General features: G+C 36.7%; 1 protein-coding gene across 3 annotated transcripts in view; it reads right to left on the bottom strand.

The window, feature by feature from the left end:
* The window catches only part of LOC136835707 (uncharacterized), a 63,735-nt gene that overhangs the window by 27,022 nt on the left and 16,151 nt on the right, over positions 1–20,562 (bottom strand). For all 3 annotated transcript variants that reach the window (XR_010852249.1, XR_010852248.1, XM_067099563.1), the window contains exon 2: positions 9,135–9,173. Coding sequence is in view for 1 of the 3 variants with exons in the window: in XM_067099563.1 (XP_066955664.1) it covers positions 9,135–9,173 (39 nt within the window). In the remaining 2 variants the exon portion in view is untranslated. The remainder of the gene's footprint in view (positions 1–9,134; positions 9,174–20,562) is intronic.

Below are 20,562 nucleotides of genomic sequence, written 5' to 3'. Positions count from 1 at the left end.
AATGTTATTGCCTTCCAGAAGTTATTTAACAGTGTTGATAGTTGAACGTTTTATAGACATCATCACCATTGTGGTGTCAATTCTGTGCTGGTATTGTTGAAGGAAGCTTTTTGGTACCGAAAGCACAATAAGTTATCAAATCCGATTCTGTCAAAGTGTGTTTTGTGTCAAGTTAACCAGAAACGGTTGTGTTTGCCTCCTCTCCTGCATTACCCACAGAAGAGTGAGATATGATAGATCTTTCCAATCAGTAGGGAGTTGATTATACTGGTGCTATTAATGTTTTGATCATGAGACTGGCAGAGGAGAAAGTCTTTATATGTCTATTTACCTGTACTACGAGCAGGGCAGTTCATTTTGAATTGACTCATTCCATGACTGCTTCCGATTTCCTACTGGCTTTTCGACGCTTTGTAGCATATCATTCTCTGCCGAGTCTGATTATATCTGACAATGGTAGGAATTTTGTTGGATTTAATAATTTCCCTGAAGGAAATTATGGATGTAATGAAGTCATCAAAATGTATATTTGATTTAAATTTTTGATGTGTTAAGATGGTCACAGCTGCATAGCGTTATTCAATTGAATTCTCGCTCCTGGGTGCAGTTGTGATTACTTTTAATTATGATTCTTTCTTGGGGGAGAATGTCAAAATTGCCATTTATTCCTTGGAAAAGAGACCTTGAATAAAATTTCTCTAAATGTTTTCTTAGAATACTTATTTTGATGTATTTCCCAGTTTCTATGAAAAAATACGTTGATGCCTGGAATTACCGATTGTTTTGCTCCTCTGACTAGAAGAAGCTTTTTATTATATTAACTATATATTTATTGAGTTTGTATAAGATTAGTACATTGATATTTAAAGTATGGTAAACACCTTTTTTCCAAATTTTATCCATCTCTATAAAATTAAATGACGTCTGATTGCAGTGTTGTTCAAACTTCTTCTTGTGGAGAATGTATATTCCTGTAAATATATGTTATTTTCTTGTTGGCAAGGGCACATGCCAGTAGTTTAAGCTTGCCTTCTGGACAGAAACCCTTTTTTTTTTTTTGTATGTTGGTTACGATTAAACAACTTAATGTTTGTGTTTTTTAGTTGATGGTTTGTTACGTAACCCCTGTAGTTTTGTAGATGTGACAACTGTGCTATCAATATACTCCTCCCGAGTTTTCTTCCAGGGTGAGAACATGAAGCTCTGCCTGTTTCGCAGCAAACTCAGAAAGGCAAGTTAGAGAGAAGTTCCTCGAAAAAATCCAGCCCCATCACCTCGTGAACTGTCGTCGTGATTGCAGTAATTTCTTCATAAGAATATTCTGAAATTCCTTTCTTTTTTTACGCCATTTATGTTTCTCTATCGAAGTAACGTAACGCTTTTGTCAATTTTTGCAGTAATATGTTAATGTTTTCTTGCTTCTTAATGTAACTTGGATGATTGTTTGTGTCCTTTAAATATTAATTATGTGTTAAACTTTTAAATGCGTATTTGTGAACCCGTGTGGCATCACCCAAAAAGAGGTTTGCAGGAAATATAGTTGATTGTTTCTCAACTGCACATTGTTGGAAAGAATATAATGTTTCTTGACTTCATGGTACATTTAAGTAAGTTAGTAAACTCCTCAACACTGTAACTTGGTCTCATTCAAAGCTAGGGCAGGAGGGCTTAGGTTGAATGAAATCATACCAGAATGGAAACGAAACTTTGAAGTTTCACCACACTTGGAATCTGCTTCTGAACTGCTGCCATTTTGGTAAGCAAGCAGTCATAAATAATCCAAACCTGGGTTCCTATAGCTAGCAAAAACAAAGATTTTATTAGTCTTCCAGAGACTTTTAATGCTTGTGTTTCATGACAACCACACTTGAAGTGGCCTATGACATGCAGAGAAACCCTCTCTAATATACAGTACCATTCTGTGGGCCCTTAGAATGGCATTACTGTACGCGTGAGTAAAATGGGTTTCTTAAATCCTGAAATCAACAGTCCTGAAATATGTCACAAATCAGATGAGTTTTGGAACAAAAGAGGTTATCAAAATTAGCATCACTAACAACCATGTCATTTTTATTCTTATAATCCATGGAAATTGCTATTTAAAATACAATTCCATGATCAATTCCGGGGACCAGGATTAAGTTCAGTATCACCAGAAAGAAGCAACAAGTAAAACAAGCATAAAGGAATAGTATTTGCAAGCTTAAGAAAATCAATAACAGAAACAACATATACTGTACATGTGAGATCAATATTTACAAGCGTATGCTCATAAAAAGACAAAATTATTGCCAGAATGAAACTGTCAACTGGGAGGAGCTGAGACATGCAGCATGGACAAATACATCTCCAGATTTGCCTGACACTGAAGTAGAGCTGGTTTTGAAAATGAATTCATGGGTAAAGATATAGAAAAATAAGATTATAAGGTTAAGACATCCTCTTGCTAAACTGTCAGGCATCCTTGATCTTCTGCTAAGCCTGCCCTGCACACCATTTGAAAAACAAGAAGAGGGAACTGACAGAAAAGTGTGCTTGAGTTGACCACAAACAAGGGAACTCTGATCCAAGACAGAGATGCCTGCCAGGCTAACGAGTCTCTTACACACAAGAAAGGACAAACCAAAAAGGGTAAGAAGTATAGGGTGTTCAGCACTGTCAAGTGTGTGTCAACAGTAAAAGATATGTAATGAATCATCATCATCTTTCTCTGTTCTTTTCCCACCTCTATGTGGGGTCTGATTCTAACAGCTTTCCTCCACCTGGCTCAGTCATAAACATCGTCGTCTGACGACTGTTTGTCTCTCAGATCTTCTTAAGCAACATCCATCCACCTTCACTTTGGTCTTCTCCTCTCTCTCTCTCTCTCCCACCAGGCACCTCCATCTGCATCACTCTCCTCCCTACATCTGTCTCATACTTTTTCATCACATGGCCATACTACTACAGTCTTCTCTCCTGGGCCTTCTATGATAGTTCTATGACTTTAGGCAGTTCCCTTTATCCTTTCATTCTTGATCCTGTCCATTTTTGTCACTCCATACATCCATCTAAGCATTTTAATCTCTACTGCATCCAATTTCTTCTCTTGTGCTCTCTTTACCAGCCATGTTTCAGCCCCACATATGAAAGTTGGTTTCACTATTTTATTATACACTCTTCCTTTAATCTCTATGTTGATTCTGCAGTTACACAAGACACCTGACATCTTTCTCCAATTTCTCCATCCAGCCTGCACTCTGTGTTATTTCTACATCCAAATTTCCATTACCAGCTACTGGTGAACCAAGATACAGAAATTTTCAACTCGGTTCAACCTAGACCCTTCCATACTAATCTCAGAGCCTTGATCTTCTCTGAACCTTAAGTTGTATTCACTCTTCTTTCTACTGATTTTTAATCCTCTGTCTTCCAGTACCTTCCTCCATTGCTCTAGTTTTGACCCTACTACACCTCCATTGGTGTGCATATAATGATGGCATCAGCAAACAGCATTCACCAGGGGGACTGATCTATTATTCCCCGAGATAACACATCCAAAATCAGGTAAAAAAAATATGGACTTAAAACAGATCCCCGATGTAAACCAACTCTTACTGGTATCCATTCAGTTACCTCATCACTGCTTCTGACCTAAATTTTCGCTCCTTTATACATACTGTATCTTGGACCAACCTCGCATACTTCTCCAGTGCTCCCTTTGCTCTCATACACCTCCAAACCTCTTGGCATGGGACTCTTATCATATGCCTTTTCCAGATCTATGAATACTATGCGCAGTCATTTCTACTTTTCCTGGTGTTTTTCTATCATCTGTCGAAGGGCAAACACTGCATCTGTTGTTCCTCTTCCTGGCATGAAACCAAACTTCTTCACTTATGCTACAGATGTTCCTTTTTTAGAAATTACCTCAATAGTTATGACCTGTAATTCAGTATCAAGTATAACTGGCCTGTATTTCAGAGATTGGTATATAATTATAATAGCTCTGCCTTCACTTCTTTTGTTGATAGCTGGTGTAAAGTGGAGAATGCATAATTTGGTCCCCTGTTATAAAAGTGGTTTCCTAATTTTGTTTCTTGCAGGTAAGTAATTCTAGGACTTTAACTGTTTAACCATACATTTAGTTGCTCAGATTGAGATCCAAGACCCCCGCAGCTCCATTACAAAATTTCTGCCATTATTGGTGGTGAGAATTAGTCCCAATCTTTCCTCTGACAGGGAAGTTCTATCCAATTTTCCTCTAAATAATTTAAGATCCAAAGCAGGGATACCGGGTTTCTCTGTAGAAGATGGAATACTAACTTTATCCATGTCTGATTGGAGTGTGAATGGTCTCGGCTTGGATTATTTTGATATCTTGATGGAGAAGCCTCACAGATGTACTGACATCATCTTCAGAGGGTTTCAAATTTAACAGCATGATAGCCTGCAGGTCATCTTTAGCCTTGGTCAAAAGAGATTTTCTGGATTTCTGTATGTTTTCTTTTGATACTATACCAATACTGTGTATCTTTCCAGATACTGTACAATAGGCCTTTCAAGCTATCATCACATTCATCTTTGTAGTTTGCTATGTACCACATTGGATTGGGTAGTTCTCTTTCAATAGAAGCTGCTTTCAATAGTTCACTGAATAACTTAAGGGTTGTTGTGACAATAAAAGGCTTGGCTGCTGCTACCCATGCTCTATTTAACTTTAACACAAGTTGACATGCTGAGTGGATAATCCTGCCAATCCATGCAAACAAACCTTGAGTATGACATGCAATGCCAAAAGGACAAAAGTGTGAAAGTACAAATGACAAGTGTATGGAAATATTGATACATATTAAATTTTCCCCTCTAGATGAAAATACCACCACTACCAAAGCAAGGTGTATTAATCTGATAACAGAACTTTAAAACAAAATGCCATTACTGTATTGTACAATACAATAGCCAATTTGAACATAAAACCCATGATTAATCAATCCCAGCAATATGGGTTTGGAACCTTTGGTATTCGAGTTGATCTCCATACTGCAGGAGTTACAACCTCCCTCTCCTTGGCTTCTGGGTGACATGCTGTGTCCTCTGCCTCCTGTGCTGGCTGGGGCAAGGGTTCCTCGTCTCCAGCAGTAGTAGTGGTGGTGGGGTACTTGGCTCAACCATCAGGACACAGGGCCAAATATGAACTGACACTGTTGACTCTCATCCATCCTGATGTCTAATGTTGGCATATGATGGTTTCACATCCACAAGGGAACTTGATTCACAAATTATTATTATTATTATTATTATTATTCAGATGATGATCCCTATTCATATGGAGCAAGCCCAAAGGGGCCATTAATTGAAATTCAAGCTCCCAAAGAATATGGTGTTCATTAAAAAGTAGTAAGAGGAGGTAAAGGGAAATACATAAAAAAAGAGATCCCACTTATGGAAAATAAAAAATAAATTAATAAATATATAAAAATGTATTAAAATGCATGGAGAATAGTATTAGGGTGGTAATGCATTGCATCTCCACTTGAACTTCTGAAGTTCCAATTGCACAACATCCCCTGGGAGGCTGTTCCACAGTCCAATGGTGTGAGGAGTAAAGGACCTCTGGTTCATTCTTACTTGTTCAGGCAAATCTTCTCAACACTACTGGTCCTGGTGTCATGAACCAAGAAGGCAGAGAGCTCCCAGAAGATGAGTGACGTGGGAACCCAAAGGAGCATTCATGTGGTGTGATGTTGGTAGATGTGGACAAGAGGGATCTAATGGAGTGCAACACATCATTAAACACCAGTTCCCGGTGCTAGTCAGGCAGAGTTGCACGATTTGAGGGGCAACTGGATCACCTTCCATATGGTACTGTTGAGCCTTTCCACCTGACCATTGCCAATTTGGTGATGTGGGGCAGTACAACTAGTTGCGACTCCTTTCTGAGAGAGATAGGCCTCGAGATCTTTGGACATGAAGATGCGCCATGATCAGAGTTAATGCAGTTAGGCCTCCCACACAGGCTAAGTAACTGTTCTAGACACTCAATTACTGTCGTCACGTTCATGTTGGGACATAGGAAGGCAAAGGGAAAACGTGAGTATTCATCAACGATCACGAATAAATAGGGGTTGCGTGATGCTGTCAGATCAGGTCCCATGAAGTCAATACTCAGCCTTTTCATCAGTTGTGTTGTCTTGAGTGTTCACTCCTGAGGCCAGTAGAACTACAGCTTTAACTATGCACAGACCTTACAAGATGCACAAACCTTTCTGATGTCTTTAGTAGAAAATGGGCAATTTTTTTTTAGGCTCAAAAAGTGCAGCAGACGGGTCACCCAGGATGACCCTGTCCGTCATTTACATCAGTGAGTGTGGATATGGAGATGGTGGAACAACAGAAGGCTGGTGTAATGGTATCAGGGATCACATTTTCTTTTCCTGTACAATAGTATACCATATAACTGAAGGCTTTAAGTTCCATCTGCCACTCTTGAATCTTGATATTCTTGATCTTGGCACATTTTCAATTATCAAACATGAAAGCTACAGGGCGTTGGTCAGCAATGAGATCGAACTGTTGTCTCACTAAAAAGTGGTCCCATTTATGTACAGGTTCAATGATGCCTGTGGCTTCCTTTTCTACAATGTGATAGTGTAATTCGTTTCCTTGCAAGTTCTAGACCTGAATACCACGGGTCTACCACCCTGGTTTAGTACTTCTGAGATAGCTATTTTGGAGGCAGCACATTCAACTTCAGAATGCAAGTTTTCATCCAAAGAGTGAAGGGTGGTTTTTTGAAGTTCTTGTCTGAGTAGATTAAATGCTTGCAGGGCCTCTTCATCTAATGGAAACTTCTTTGCTCTTGCTAGTGGTTGAATCTTGCTTGAGAAATACTGTATCCACTTGGCATCTGGCTTGATGACACCATTTCCCACACAGTATCCAAGGATATTGTAGATAGAGCAGCTGTCAATGTTTGTTTCTCAAAAGTAGTTATATCATACAACTGTGATTTTGTCCCTGCTGTCTGTGGTTGGTCACCTGTTACAATGGCAGCAGTATGTACAATCTGTGGGGTGAAAAGGGTGTAAGCACTGGCATTATGCTGGGCTAAATAAAAAGAATAAGCTTGATCATACGCTGCCTGTAGATCTAGAGTTTATAATTAGTTCCTCTCTGTGCTGCTCTCTACTAACAGCTTTGAAGTTACAGTCCTTACCTAAATTGCATAGTTCCCACAAAAAACTCATCTAAAGACTCGCCAGGCTTTTGCTGACGTGTTGCAAGTAAATACCTTGCAAATATTTCATAGGTGGTTTTTACATAAAATTTTTCAAATGTAGCAATGACAGTTTCAAAATCTGTGCATTTCTTGATATGCTAACATACACAGTGGGTTATGCAGTTCACTAGTGCCCTGATTTTCTTTGGTGTGTTAAGCCTATTTCAACAATCTTCAATGAAACTGGAAAATGTCTTGTGCAAGCGCTGCCACTACTTCGCTGCTGTAGGAGAATTGGGGTCCAAGTCCAGGTGGGCTGGCTCAAGTAGTTTCTCCATTGTTCAGCTGAGCAAACTGATGTGACAATAAGAGGTTTGGCGGCTGCTACCCAAGCTTTATTCAGCTCAATACTGGTTGACATGCTGAGTGGATGATCCTGCCAATCCATGTTGTAAACTTAAGTATGACAAGCGATGACAAAAAGGAAAAAAGTATGAAAGTACAAATGACTATTGTTTAAAGATGTTCATACATATTACAACAGGGGTGTAGTCTGGTTCTTCTTCAATCACATTCTTGAAGGTTAAAACTGAGAATGAGGTGTTCATCATATCCTTTCTATCAGGCATTGCTTCTTTAGCTTCATTAACAGACGAGTTCTAAAAAGTTAACTCAGAACATTTTTTTCCCAGTTACTCTGACCTTAATTTTTGTTAAATAGGTCAATATTTTTTAACATTTTTTCCAGTTACTCTGACCTTAATTTTTTAACAGTATTACAGTATATATAATTTACCAGTAATAGTATATATAATTTACCAAAGTTCAGTTAAGTCTAAACTGCTGCACTACATCTCTAACAAATATTCCAAAGATCATGCAAAGACGCCACTAGCCTTTCCTGGAGCACTTTCATCAGTGACACTAGTAAAAGATGACTCCTTAATGTCCACTCCCTACCCTACCCAGAAGGGACGACACCAACATGATTAAGGTGGCTCATGTGTAAGCCAAATTTTGTTGATGGGATAGGATAGTATATGAATGCAAATCATCCGTACTCTAATCACTTTGGCAGAATGCCAAGAGTCATGTCCCGAGAAACCAGTCCACCCTTGGAATTCATGGACCACCCTTAAGAGATAGTTTCAACCCTTAGATACTACTACTGGCTTTGAAAATTAACTCTAGTCCAGCAATGGTATCCCTCCTGATGATCAAGAGTGAAGAGAAAATCTGAGAGGGAAAAAGCTAATAAAATCTGAGTGGTTGAAGTAATTATAAGAAAGAAAAGAGAGAGTACCAGCTTCAACACAGATTTGAAACTTTCCACGTTGAACCTGTGTGATTTAAACAAGGCATGCCTTCACTGAGAGGGACCCATCATTATTGGACAGCCAGAAAAGGGAAACTGCTTGCCGACTTGCCAGCTCCTACTGGAGTTGTCATGGTTCTTCGAAATTTTTTGTTCTTATGCTACTCCCCTCTGTTTTTGAGGATTCCAGGAACAGGGCCCTATCTCTCTGGTCTTCTGTCCTCCAGAACAGTAGGAGGTGGTTGCAGTTATTACATCTATTGCTTGCAAAGGCAACCGGGAGCTTGGCTTTTTCGTGGTGGAGTTCAAAGTTCTTTTTTCTCTTTCCTGAGGGTAAGTCTCCTAATATGAAAGGCAGTAGTAGTATCCCCGTAGGAACAAATCAATGTTATAGTGCTGTAAGTTAACAAATCATGGTGGGTCTTGGAAAAAGTGAAAATATAAAGTAAAAAGTGAAGCAGAGATTGTGAAAAGACAAAGAAAGTAAGGAACAATGATTAAAAATAAAAGTTTATATAAAAAACTACACAGACACCGAAGTAAAAAAAACTAAAGACAGTAAAAGGAAGGTCTGCATAAATAATGGAAATTGGTACACGTTGTTACGAAGGTACTTACTCAAAACAACGAAGTATGTAAACATCCGAAAAATGCGATCTGAAAAGGAAAACCATCAATGTCAATTTTTGTTGAAAATACCTCTTTAATGTAATGAACAAAACTTACTTGATATAAATCTCTTCCATATGAAATTTATCCATAGCCTACCCAGTTTTGATCTTTCAAAATACAAAATCCAAGTGATACAGGCTACCCTTCATAAATATACAGCGAGTACCTAAAAGTGAAGATATATATTTCTACTATATAATTTATAAAATAGACTAACATTAATATGAAGGTGCAAACTACTCTAGGTCTGAAAAAATTGGAAACTCCATACCCAAGTTAAAGTTAGCTAAGATAGTGCTTTCCTATAAACAAATTTATTAATGAATTTTTTCAATAGTCAATGATGACTTAAATTATGAAGCAATTTGTCGACTAAAACCTGACAAGTAAATATTAGCTTGTGTCCTTTATGCACCCAAGCAGTTACTGCAGATGTATGAACAGTACACACTAAAGGTCTTACATGAGGGCACTTCAGAATCAAAATTTCATCATTCATCACAATTACTAGTTTGAAACTTATTGTCTGAAAGCTATTCTGTTCTGTGTGGGTCCACATTAACATTAGAGCCCTCAAGTACTCTAGGATGTTAAAAATTCACATCAAAGTTGATTTTGACTATATAATGAGTGGCCTCCCTATTGTTATAATATTTTTACATATCAAAATTCAAATATTTGTATTGCAGTATATAATGATATAATACAGTAAGTTAACACCATCATGTGGAAGTGTAGTATAATACAAAGCATACAAAATCAAATCTGGATATCCAGGGTTTTCATTACGTACTAAATTTGGTCTACTTTCGATTCGATCAATTGGTTTACTGTATTTACCTCTAAATTAACTGCGACAATTTTCTTTGTTACCATGGTTACTGGAACTAGTACAGTGTTAAATCTAAACCCAAAGAGATTTAACTAAATTTAAGAGGACTTTGCTTTATAGAACTTTAAGTTCATCATTGGAAGATATACTGTATTCTCTGAGAGATTATCATCACACATTTCAAGAGTTGACCTCTGAAACTGAAATTTGAGCATATTTCTGTTTTATCAAAAGACGAAACAGGGTATACAATCTTTGGTATGCAATTAACTGGGTTTGTGAGCAACAATTTATTTTGTTCTGGTTTAATACTGACTAAGAATGAGTTACCCCTTTCTTTTCCATGGTTTGATATGACTAAAGATTTCTCCTGCTTTTACTTAGCGAGTTCTCTTCTATACCATATGCCTGCTTATTAGTACTGTTTCCTTTTTCCCCCTTCCTCTGTCACAACATGTTATCTCCCAACATATGGGAAAATTCTATGGATAATAATCCAATCCTCTGCTATCGTTTCCTTCAGTCTACCCTAAAGTTAATTAAGCAAGCCTCCTATACACTTTTTATAAGGACTTAAAAAAAAAAAATTCTGTGTTGGAATTTGTCTATTTTATTACTCTGAACAAGGTCCTTTTTCGACCTCGACTCTCAAGAGCCTTGACGACTGAGTTGCCATAATCATTTCGTCCCTCTACTCCCTTTGTTGTCCTATACTATTTTTCTTCAACAGTGCAGTCATAATAACTCCCTTTGTTGTCCTATACTATTTTTCTTCAACAGTCAGTCACTAACTCCTGTCCTATACTATTTTTCTTCAACAGTGCAGTCATAATAACTCCCTTTGTTGTCCTGGCTATTTTCTTCAACAGTGCAGCCATAATAACTCCCTTTATTGTACTATACTATTTTTCTTCAACAGTGCAGTCATAATAACTCCCTTTGTTGTCCTATACTATTTTTCTTCAACAGTGCAGTCATAATAACTCCCTTTGTTGTCCTATACTATTTTTCTTCAACAGTGCAGTCATAATAACTCCCTTTGTTGTCCTATACTATTTTTCTTTCAACAGTGCAGCCATAATAACTCCTTTGTTAACTATACTATTTTTCTTCAACAGTGCAGTCATAATAACTCCCCTTTGTTGTCCTATACTATTTTTCTTCAACAGTGCAGTCAAATTTGTTGTCCTACTATTTTTCTTCAACAGCAGTCATAATAACTCCCTTTGTTGTCCTATACTATTTTTCTTCAACAGTGCAGTCATAATAACTCCCTTTGTTGTCCTATACTATTTTTCTTCAACAGTGCAGTCATAATAACTCCATTTGTTGTCCTATACTATTTTTCTTCAACAGTGCAGTCATAATAACTCCCTTTGTTGTCCTATACTATTTTTCTTCAACAGTTTAACTCCCTTTGTTGTCCTATACTATTTTTCTTCAACAGTTAGTCATAAAATACTATTTTTCTTCAACAGTGCAGTCATAATAACTCCTTTGTTGTCCTGTACTATTTTTCTTCAATAGTGCAGTCATAATAACTCCCTTTGTTTGTCTATACTATTTTTCTTCAACAGTGCAAGTCACCAACAATTCCATTTGTTTGTCCTGTACTATTTTTTCTTCAACTTAGTTCTGCAGTCATAATAACTCCCTTTGTTGTCTATACTATTTTCAACTAACAGTGCAGTCATAACAATTCCATTTGTTGTCCTGTACTATTTTTCTTCAACAGTGCAGTCATAATAACAATGTTTCCAAATAGATCAAATGTCCACTCGCACATGCACACTAGATAGTAACTCCCTGTCATGTTTGGGCTGATGTCCGATACGTTAATTTTTTTTTTTATCTTTTATTAGAAAAATATATTAATGTAGTTTTACAGTTATTTCATAGTATTTACATAATTTATAATGATAATTTTTCTTCTTACCATGACCTCTTAGTTTTAAGAAAAGAACATTACATATTTAAGTAGTTATCAGAAAAGTTTTACATTTACATCCATAAGTTTTCATAAATATATATTTACTGAATACTAGGCTTTTAATAATTTCAATAATTTTTCTGTCAGGGACATAAATGCCTAATTTATATCCTAACTAAATTCCATTTGTGTAATCTGCAATTAACATTACTGCTGCATTTCGATCGTTCTTTGAATAAGCCTTAAAATCTAATTTTAAAATCGTTAATGGTTGCTTCATATTTATTCTATACATATCTTACCCAGCAATGACAAAAACCACTTGCAGACTCCATCAATACGCTTACAAAAATAAATCAAATGCATTATGGTCTCAGTGTGTTCACACGATACACACAATCTAGAATCTGATATATTCATCTGGAAGAGCCTGTCTTTAGTTGCAAGGACTTCATGTGCGTATTTGAATACTATTTCCCTGTTGAAAACGGCTATGAATTCATTATTTACATTTTCCCATAAATCATCCCAGTGGAATAATGGATAATTCTCTTCAATTTTTGTTTTGTATCCATCATCCATTAAAAATCCGTATATAGTTTTGTCCTTTACTGCAGGATAGCTCTCATATTCTATCACTTTGCGTAATACTGTAATAAACTCATTATAGTGAGGAGTGGGAATGATATAATTTATTTTGTTTTCAAAACTGACAAGGTAAACCGTCCTAAGCTTGCAATATCATCCCAAAAATTCATAACCCGTAGATTTTTTCTGAAATAGTTTTAAAACTAGGGTAGAAAAAAATTGACAGTTTTTACAAATACATCGATGATTCCTGCTCCTTCTTTGTGCTCTTTGCATGTACACTGTTCTTCTGTTTAGTGGGTGATAGTTCCCATTCCACAGGTAATTAAAAATGCGTTTTTCTATGGATTTCCCAATTTCTGTGGTTAATGGGTAGACACGTGATACATACCATGCTTTAGACAGAATTTTTGAATTTATCAATATCGCTTTCCGGAACAATGAAAGTTTTCTTGAATATTGCTGCCCAATATGATTTACAAATTTCCTTTCAATACTTTGCCAGTTCTCCTGTTTAGCTGTTTCATAGTTCTCCTGTTTAGCTGTTTCATAGTCATTATTGTATGTGACACTAAGTACATTAAACGATCCCATTACATTTTTCAGTACACTGATTGGCCATTCTGTTCTGTCCTTCCAAGATCCTAACCAGATAATGCTTATTTTATCATAATTCAGTGACGCACCTGTCGCTTCTTCATATGTTATATCATGCAACTTTCTATAATTGCCCATTTGAGTTAATCAGTACTGAGGTATCATCGGCATGACCTAGTATAGATAACAGCAAATAGTTCGGTAGTGTCAATGAGAACCTGAGTAATTTGGACTTCAACATTCTATACAAGGGCTCTTGCGCAATTACAAAAAGTACCATGGATATTGGGCAGTCATGTCTCGGAGATCTTTGTACTGGAAAGCTTTCAGACGTTACCATTTATAAATAAGCAGCTCTCAGCATTGGCGTAAAGCATTTGAATGTGTAATAATCTCATTTGACAATCTTAATTTTCTTAATATCCGAAAAACAAAGCTCAAATTCACTCAGTCAAATGCTTTAGACCAATCAAGGTTAACTAGAGCAGCAGGAATATTCTCGTTATTTACAAAGTAAACTACTCGTATGTCTCTAAGCAGTGTGTTACAGCCGGTGATAGATCTGCTGGGAACCGCACAAAACTGTTCTTTCGAAATGAACAAATCCATAACGTTCTTAATTCTGTTTGCTGTTATCTTTGCTTTTATTTTATAATCTACATCAAGCATCGTGATAGGTCGCCAATTGCCTATTAAATGTTGATTGCCAACCTTTATTGCCATTTTTATAACTCCCTTATTATCATCGTTACTCATTACAGATTCTTTAATGCCACCCTTACTCATTACAGATTCTTTTAGTGAATATCTCATAACTTGTACAAATTCAGATTTCATAGTCTTCCACATAGTGTTATAAAATTCTTTCGATAAACCGTCAATTCCTGGGCATTTTCCGTTCTTCATGCCACAGATGGCATTCCAAACTTCAGTTTCGGTCACTTCTTCAGTTAGTATTTTGTTTTCCCTTTCTCCTATAAAATTTTCAAATTAAAAAATCCATTTTGCTTTGATTCATCATTTCCTACCTTCTCATACAGTTTTGAATAAGTCATAAAATTCCCTCTGTCCACCTTTTGAATCAACTAGGACAGTTCCATTTTTCGTTTTCTAATCTCAGTATGTAATTTTGCCTTTTCCAGCGCATTTAAGGATAACTTTTCACAAAGTCTGTCGTAAATTTTTGCTCGTAATCTATTCCCATCACAAATTTCATTTTCTAACATTCTAATTCGATCTTTTAGAACACTAATTTCCTCATATTTATTGTACAGAACTGAATGAACTTCATATATACTTCTCAATACCGACTTCAAGAAGTTTAGCGTTCCATATTTTCCTTTATTTTTAACCTTTTACATAAGTACGAAAAATATTTTCTCTTGTTTAGTAAAAGCCCACCAATCTAAAATGGAATCGAATTCTGTATGCCTCTTGAGTTCCAGCCTTTCCCAAATTATAGTAAAATTTTCGAGAACAAAGGTATCACTGAGGATTTTAGAGTTTAGTTTCCAGTAGCTTTTGCTCGCACTGAATTAATAATTTATTTTTATCTCAGTTTTAATTACATTATGATCCTACAAAGATACTGGAATATTTTCAATACTGACAACGATATTGTAAAGTTCTTTGACGTAACTTCTATCTAATCTTGAACCATGTGATCTCTTTATAAAAGTATATTCAGTTTTATTATTATTTGCAATCCATACGTCTTTTAGGGTATTTTTGACATTTATCCAAGACTTCGATACAAGATTATCATAAAGATTCGAACAAAATCTCCGATTATTGCATTTTGCAAATTTCTACAATAGTATAACAGTGCATTTTGAAAAAACTCTTCTCTGTCACTTTTCTTATTATTTCCTGATGGCGCATAAAAATTGACTAGCTGTAATTCCAAATCTAACACCCGACACTAAGCACTAGTAATATGTCCCCCAACATGATTTCACAATACTGTCCAACTTCTTGTAACTGGTTTACAGTTTTTATATTGTGTTCCTGAAAATACGTCTAAATGGTGCAAGTACATAAAATTTATTAATTTGATTTGCTTATTCACAGTACATAGGCCGCTAATATTTATTGTAGCTATATTTATTTAAGTGAAGACTTCAGGTCAAGAGGAAAAAAATGAGGGTCGCTTACATTTCCATTTTTATACACTTAGCAATCGGGATTTTGACAAGTTCTTCATCAGAACTCTTCCCTGCCTCCATCTGAACGTCATCTAAGCCATTGCCAGTTTCGTCATACTGAAATGATCCTTGGTCCTTTCTGTAACGGGGATACCTGAAGTATCACTGACACAATCTTGCCATTTTTCCGTCCTTTTCTTTCCTTTGTTTTCTCCTTTTTTCCGTCACATCCGCTTCCTTTTCAAGAGAAATTTTCTCCCGTAACCACACCAATCGCTTCGTCTTTGTCTTCCCTATGCACTTAGTGCATGAACTTTCCCTTGAACTGGTCGCTCATTCTCGGACTGGGAAATAAGAGAATTCGTCTCTTCATCTGTTGCATCTTTTTCGTCTAGTAAAACTGCCTCTTCCTCCCTTCTCTCTTCGTCGCTTTTATCAGCTTGTATTTCTTTATCAGTTTATGCTTTATCTACCGCTTTTTTTTTTTCATTCAACTTCAGTGTTTACTAATTCTGGGCTTTCCTTTTCTGTATTATTCCTTTGTATCATACTGGGAAAGTTTTCCTAATTTCATCTGCATAATTGCTCTCTTATCTCATTTGCAGAGTCTTTAGGTGATTTTCTTGCCCATATCTGTAACATGTTCGCCTCTGTGCATTATATAAGATAGTAATATTAAAACCAGTAATACTGATGGATGAGGGGACGTTCTCTCCACGTCTCATTTTGGATCCGGGTCCGTTTGGGCAGGCCAGAGGACCCATTGAATTTTTTACGTCTCATACTCTCCACTTTTCCATACCTACTCAAAACCGATATGACAACCTCGTCAGACATTCCTTATTGATACACACGTCACAGATAAACTAAGATTGGCTATCTTAACATTTTCCACCTCACTTAACTAAATAACCTTCTCTTCATATTCTCCTACAACTCCTGCAAAAGTTTCGGTAGAGCTGTGGAACAATTCCACATGGGGGTACTAGCTTGGAAATTGACTTTTTCTATAATATTTTCGTTGCTTATCAAGAATTTGCCGTTATTTTTTGTCGGTCGACTATAATTAACATATAATTAACCTCAGAACTGATATGTTATTGTATGCTTGCCAGCCTGGAGTGCTATCGCGCATGCGCAGTGTTATAGGGGAGTTTCCTTCACCGGGGGTGCGGGGAGCGGAGCCCCCTGCTAAGTAACACGGCCTTCTAGGTTGTGTTAGGTCAGGGTACGTTAGGTCAGTATGGTTTCCTTTTATAATAGATTTCCTTACCCATTCCCTTCTTGAACATATGGCTCCCTAATGACTTGCGAATGCGCGGAACCGTTCCATACGACCAACATGACAGCCCGGTTTTCTCCCAATGTATTTCCCCACCCAAAAACCCCAGTTCCCACAGGGTCCCCAACATCGTTGGGTAGAGTTGCATGTTAATAATAGTTAACCGATAATAAACAACACCACCTGTTTCATCAGCAGCAACAATCAATTTCCAAGGCAATAATTCATGCGCAGCTGTTATGTAGAAATGCTAAAGCTGCATCTGAATTAAACTTTACGTCTACTTTATTTTCGCTAAAGTTCTGTACACCAATAACATTACTTACGTTCATTTTCATTTTCTTGAACAAAACATCACCAACCGTCTTCATTGTCACTATTGAAGTTGAAAAAAGCAAACCGATGGAGCCTTTTCTCCTTAACAAATGATAACTCCCCATTTTCTAGTTGTTGATTTTGATTTGTAACACAAGGGAATGTAAGTGGAACAACAGAACACCGATTCTCTGATTGTAAACACCCCGAAGCAATTATCCTCGGGCCTATGAGGTGAACTGGCAAGGACTCGAAAGTTTGAGCGTATCTTATGTACCTTGAAAATTACATTTACCAGCACTTCACGTGATCACGTCTGCATTTTCTTGGATCACATCACTCTATATTATATGGGAGCTATATTTTCATAGTGTCACTAACGCTGAAACTCCACAAAAATGTTAAAAATAAGGGACCGCTGTAACCCAGTGTTTACTGTCCTGTAGCTGCTGCTTCTTCCAGTCATTCTAGGCAGGCATAGTCTGCGGTTCTTTTGACTCTTGTAACGGTACTTTTCCATTCCGATAAGTTAACTCAGCATCTTCCGATCTGCTTTCATCCTTCATTTTCTTGGGACCTGTTGTAGTCAGTGTCCTGTGTTGGCTATTTCATAAACTTTTGTATATTTTTACACATGTTTACTAGTGAAATTGAATTTGCCTCATCCATCCTATTGTAGTAAAAGCACCTGATTGTTTCTCACTTGCCTCTGCAGTGGTGTCCTTCTTCACCAAAAGCTATTTGATATTTGCGAACTAAGAGAGGATTTTCTTTGCCACCAAAAAGCACGCTGAACAAACTGGTACAAAATCTGAAATGTGAGCTGGGTATTGTCGTGACTTCATTTGATGAAATGAATACTGCTAGTAAATGGGGTTATGACAAAGGGATGGACGTTTTATATGAACCTCATGATAAAGTTCAAGTTGTTAAGAGGTTTGATAGGAATCTGGAAACAACCCATATACTGTCAATATGATGACTACAATGAGCATAAAAACTGATTATTGCTAAAAATATTGAAAAAGCCGGCTTTGCTGTTGCGGTAATTGTCCATGAACTTGGACCGAAAAATTTGTAGGTTTGGAAAGAATTCGGGATTGATCCTTTTAACCCTGTTAATATGAAGTTTATATTTGCTGATACTCCCCATTTGATACAATTATAAATCATTATTTAGACTATGGTTTTCTTAAGGAAAATAGAAATAAAGTACCTGATTCTTGTAACCTGGAAATGCTAATTAAAACCGTACCAAGAGTTTGCTGTAGCATATGAAATTAATGACACACATGTCAATGTAAGTGGCTTACAAAGACACTGTGTAAATGTATGCTGTACAGCCGCTGTCAAATTCATGTGCAAAGGCATTTTATTTTGCCAAAATGTTTTTTTAGGATGCGACACCTCAACAACATTATCGACATGAATAAAAAGAAATAGAAGATTTGCAGGAGTACAGCGAGAAAGACCATGAAAACGACAACTTTGTTCTCCCTTGGAGCCCTCTCGTGTTTGACTTGTCAATAACCATATGTAAATTTTCTACTAGGTAGGTACCTGGGTTATATACAGATACAAAAATAACTTAGAGGATATCTTAATTCCAACCCCATTAAACTGTCATCTTTATTCTGTAAATCTGTTAGGATTAAAATGAGAGTTCAACGTACCAAGGGTAACCTTCTCTACATTAATCCATACCTTAGGTAGGTACCTGGGTTATATACAGATACAAAAATAACTTAGAGGATATCTTAATTCCAACCTCATTAAACTGTCATCTTTATTCTGTAAATCTGTTAGGATTAAAATGAGAGTTCAACGTACCAAGGGTAACCTTCTCTACATTAATCCACACCTCTTGTGCAGGATTACGTGAAAATGACTACATTCCAGTAGAACTCTTGTGTTCCGTGAAGAGGTTATCTCTGGACCCTTTAACTCATTGTTAAGAAGCATCGAATTATTATGAAAATGTAGTTTTTGTTGTATGGTCTGCCAAAAGGAAAACCAGTACATTAACCGAAACAAAAGTAAAAATACTTATCACTTTATAAGTGCTTTCCTAGAAAGATATCCTGGCATCGTGCTATTAACTGTCAGAGCGAGTACTATCAGAGGAGGACTGTACCGACGCGTGACGCCATTCGCAAAGCGAACGTATTTTAGCTCACTGATGAGCCGGACCTCTCAGAGTATATCTGAAAGACCTTGGGTAGGATGTAGTAGAAAGAGGGGCCCTGTCACAGCAGCGGCAAGCTCCCTTCCAAGACCTAAGAATTTCCTACTGGCTTCCAAAGGGAACGGGATCCTCAAGTGACATGTCACCTTTTATGAACCCAGGGCCACCTATTAGGCACTCTGACATCCTAATTCAGATACTACCAGTTTACCCACTTGCTCGCACTCTCACCCCTTGGAAGCAACTGATGGAAACTGACAGATTTCTGGCTATTCACCAAACCTTAATGTTTTATGGAAATTTGTTCAAACACCATTCACAGAATAATTTCTTAATGGCACTGAGCTTGACACTCTATTTGTACATAGTACTGAGTACTAAGGAATTTGTTTTTGTTTTGAAATCCAGAGAGTCCAATTCTTGATTTTCTTGCGTACTGGAAGCTCATGATTAGCTGCTCCTGCGTCATAAAATACTGAAAACCTTCCTCGTGTAAGATCTGCTCCTGAAGAAAAACACTTCTAACCCTCACTAAATGCAGCGGGAAAGTAAATCAGTCTCCTCCTCCCTACTAGGAGGAATTTGATCCAAGCACTCTCGAGATTCTCTCTTGAAACATGCTAGATTTGCTGCCTTCCATACAGGATACTTATGTAAACGGAGAACCGTATATAAAACCAAATACTTGTAACGACTCTGCAGGTTATTGGAAAATGTTACCAGCAGCTGACAAAGTGTAGATTTACTAAAGAATTCGGTGGTAAATGCAAATGCTATCGGTTTGGCATGAATTGTACTACGCTTTGTAGCTTTTTGTGCCGGTTCTAACGTTCAAGAAATGCACAATGATGCATACAGAAGACTACCATGAAAATTAATTCATTTAAAACATTAGACAACTGAGGAAAAATTACCCAAACCTTCCAAAAACGTTGAATAAATCTGTCCTACAAACTCAGCTGTTGAAAAATTAGATATGTTTCAAAAGATATAAAAGCTGAATGTTAAATATATAAAGATGAAAATAACAAACAATGCATTAATTCGTGTAAACTACAGGACGAAAACAGTGCAAAAGGAGGCGAGAATGTAATTTAGACAAGCACTTTTTGCGGAGGTATGGATTCTACGGACACACAGAAGTATATGTTTTCATTTCCATTTTATTACATTGAAACAAGCTGTATTCAAACTGAAGGGAATAAAAAATTAGTAAGAATTTATTCCTAAATTATTAACTATGGACAGTTTGTTTTGATTATACATTAGTAATTGCACCCAGTAACCATAACTGGATAACCATCTATAAAAGCGCCGGCTATTATGGCTAATATGAGTTGTGTAAAACGCTCTAGAAAGGTCTTCCGCACGCAAAATTTCAAGCTTGTATCACTACCTGAACTATTTTGCAAATACCTATTTTGTTAATAAAGTATTTTAAATATATATATATATATATATATATATATATATATATATATATATATATATATATATATAT

Source organism: Macrobrachium rosenbergii, chromosome 55 (assembly GCF_040412425.1).
Source record: "Macrobrachium rosenbergii isolate ZJJX-2024 chromosome 55, ASM4041242v1, whole genome shotgun sequence".
In the NCBI taxonomy this organism is placed as follows: Eukaryota; Metazoa; Arthropoda; class Malacostraca; order Decapoda; family Palaemonidae; genus Macrobrachium; species Macrobrachium rosenbergii.
This window is presented reverse-complemented; position numbering and strand designations above follow the sequence as displayed.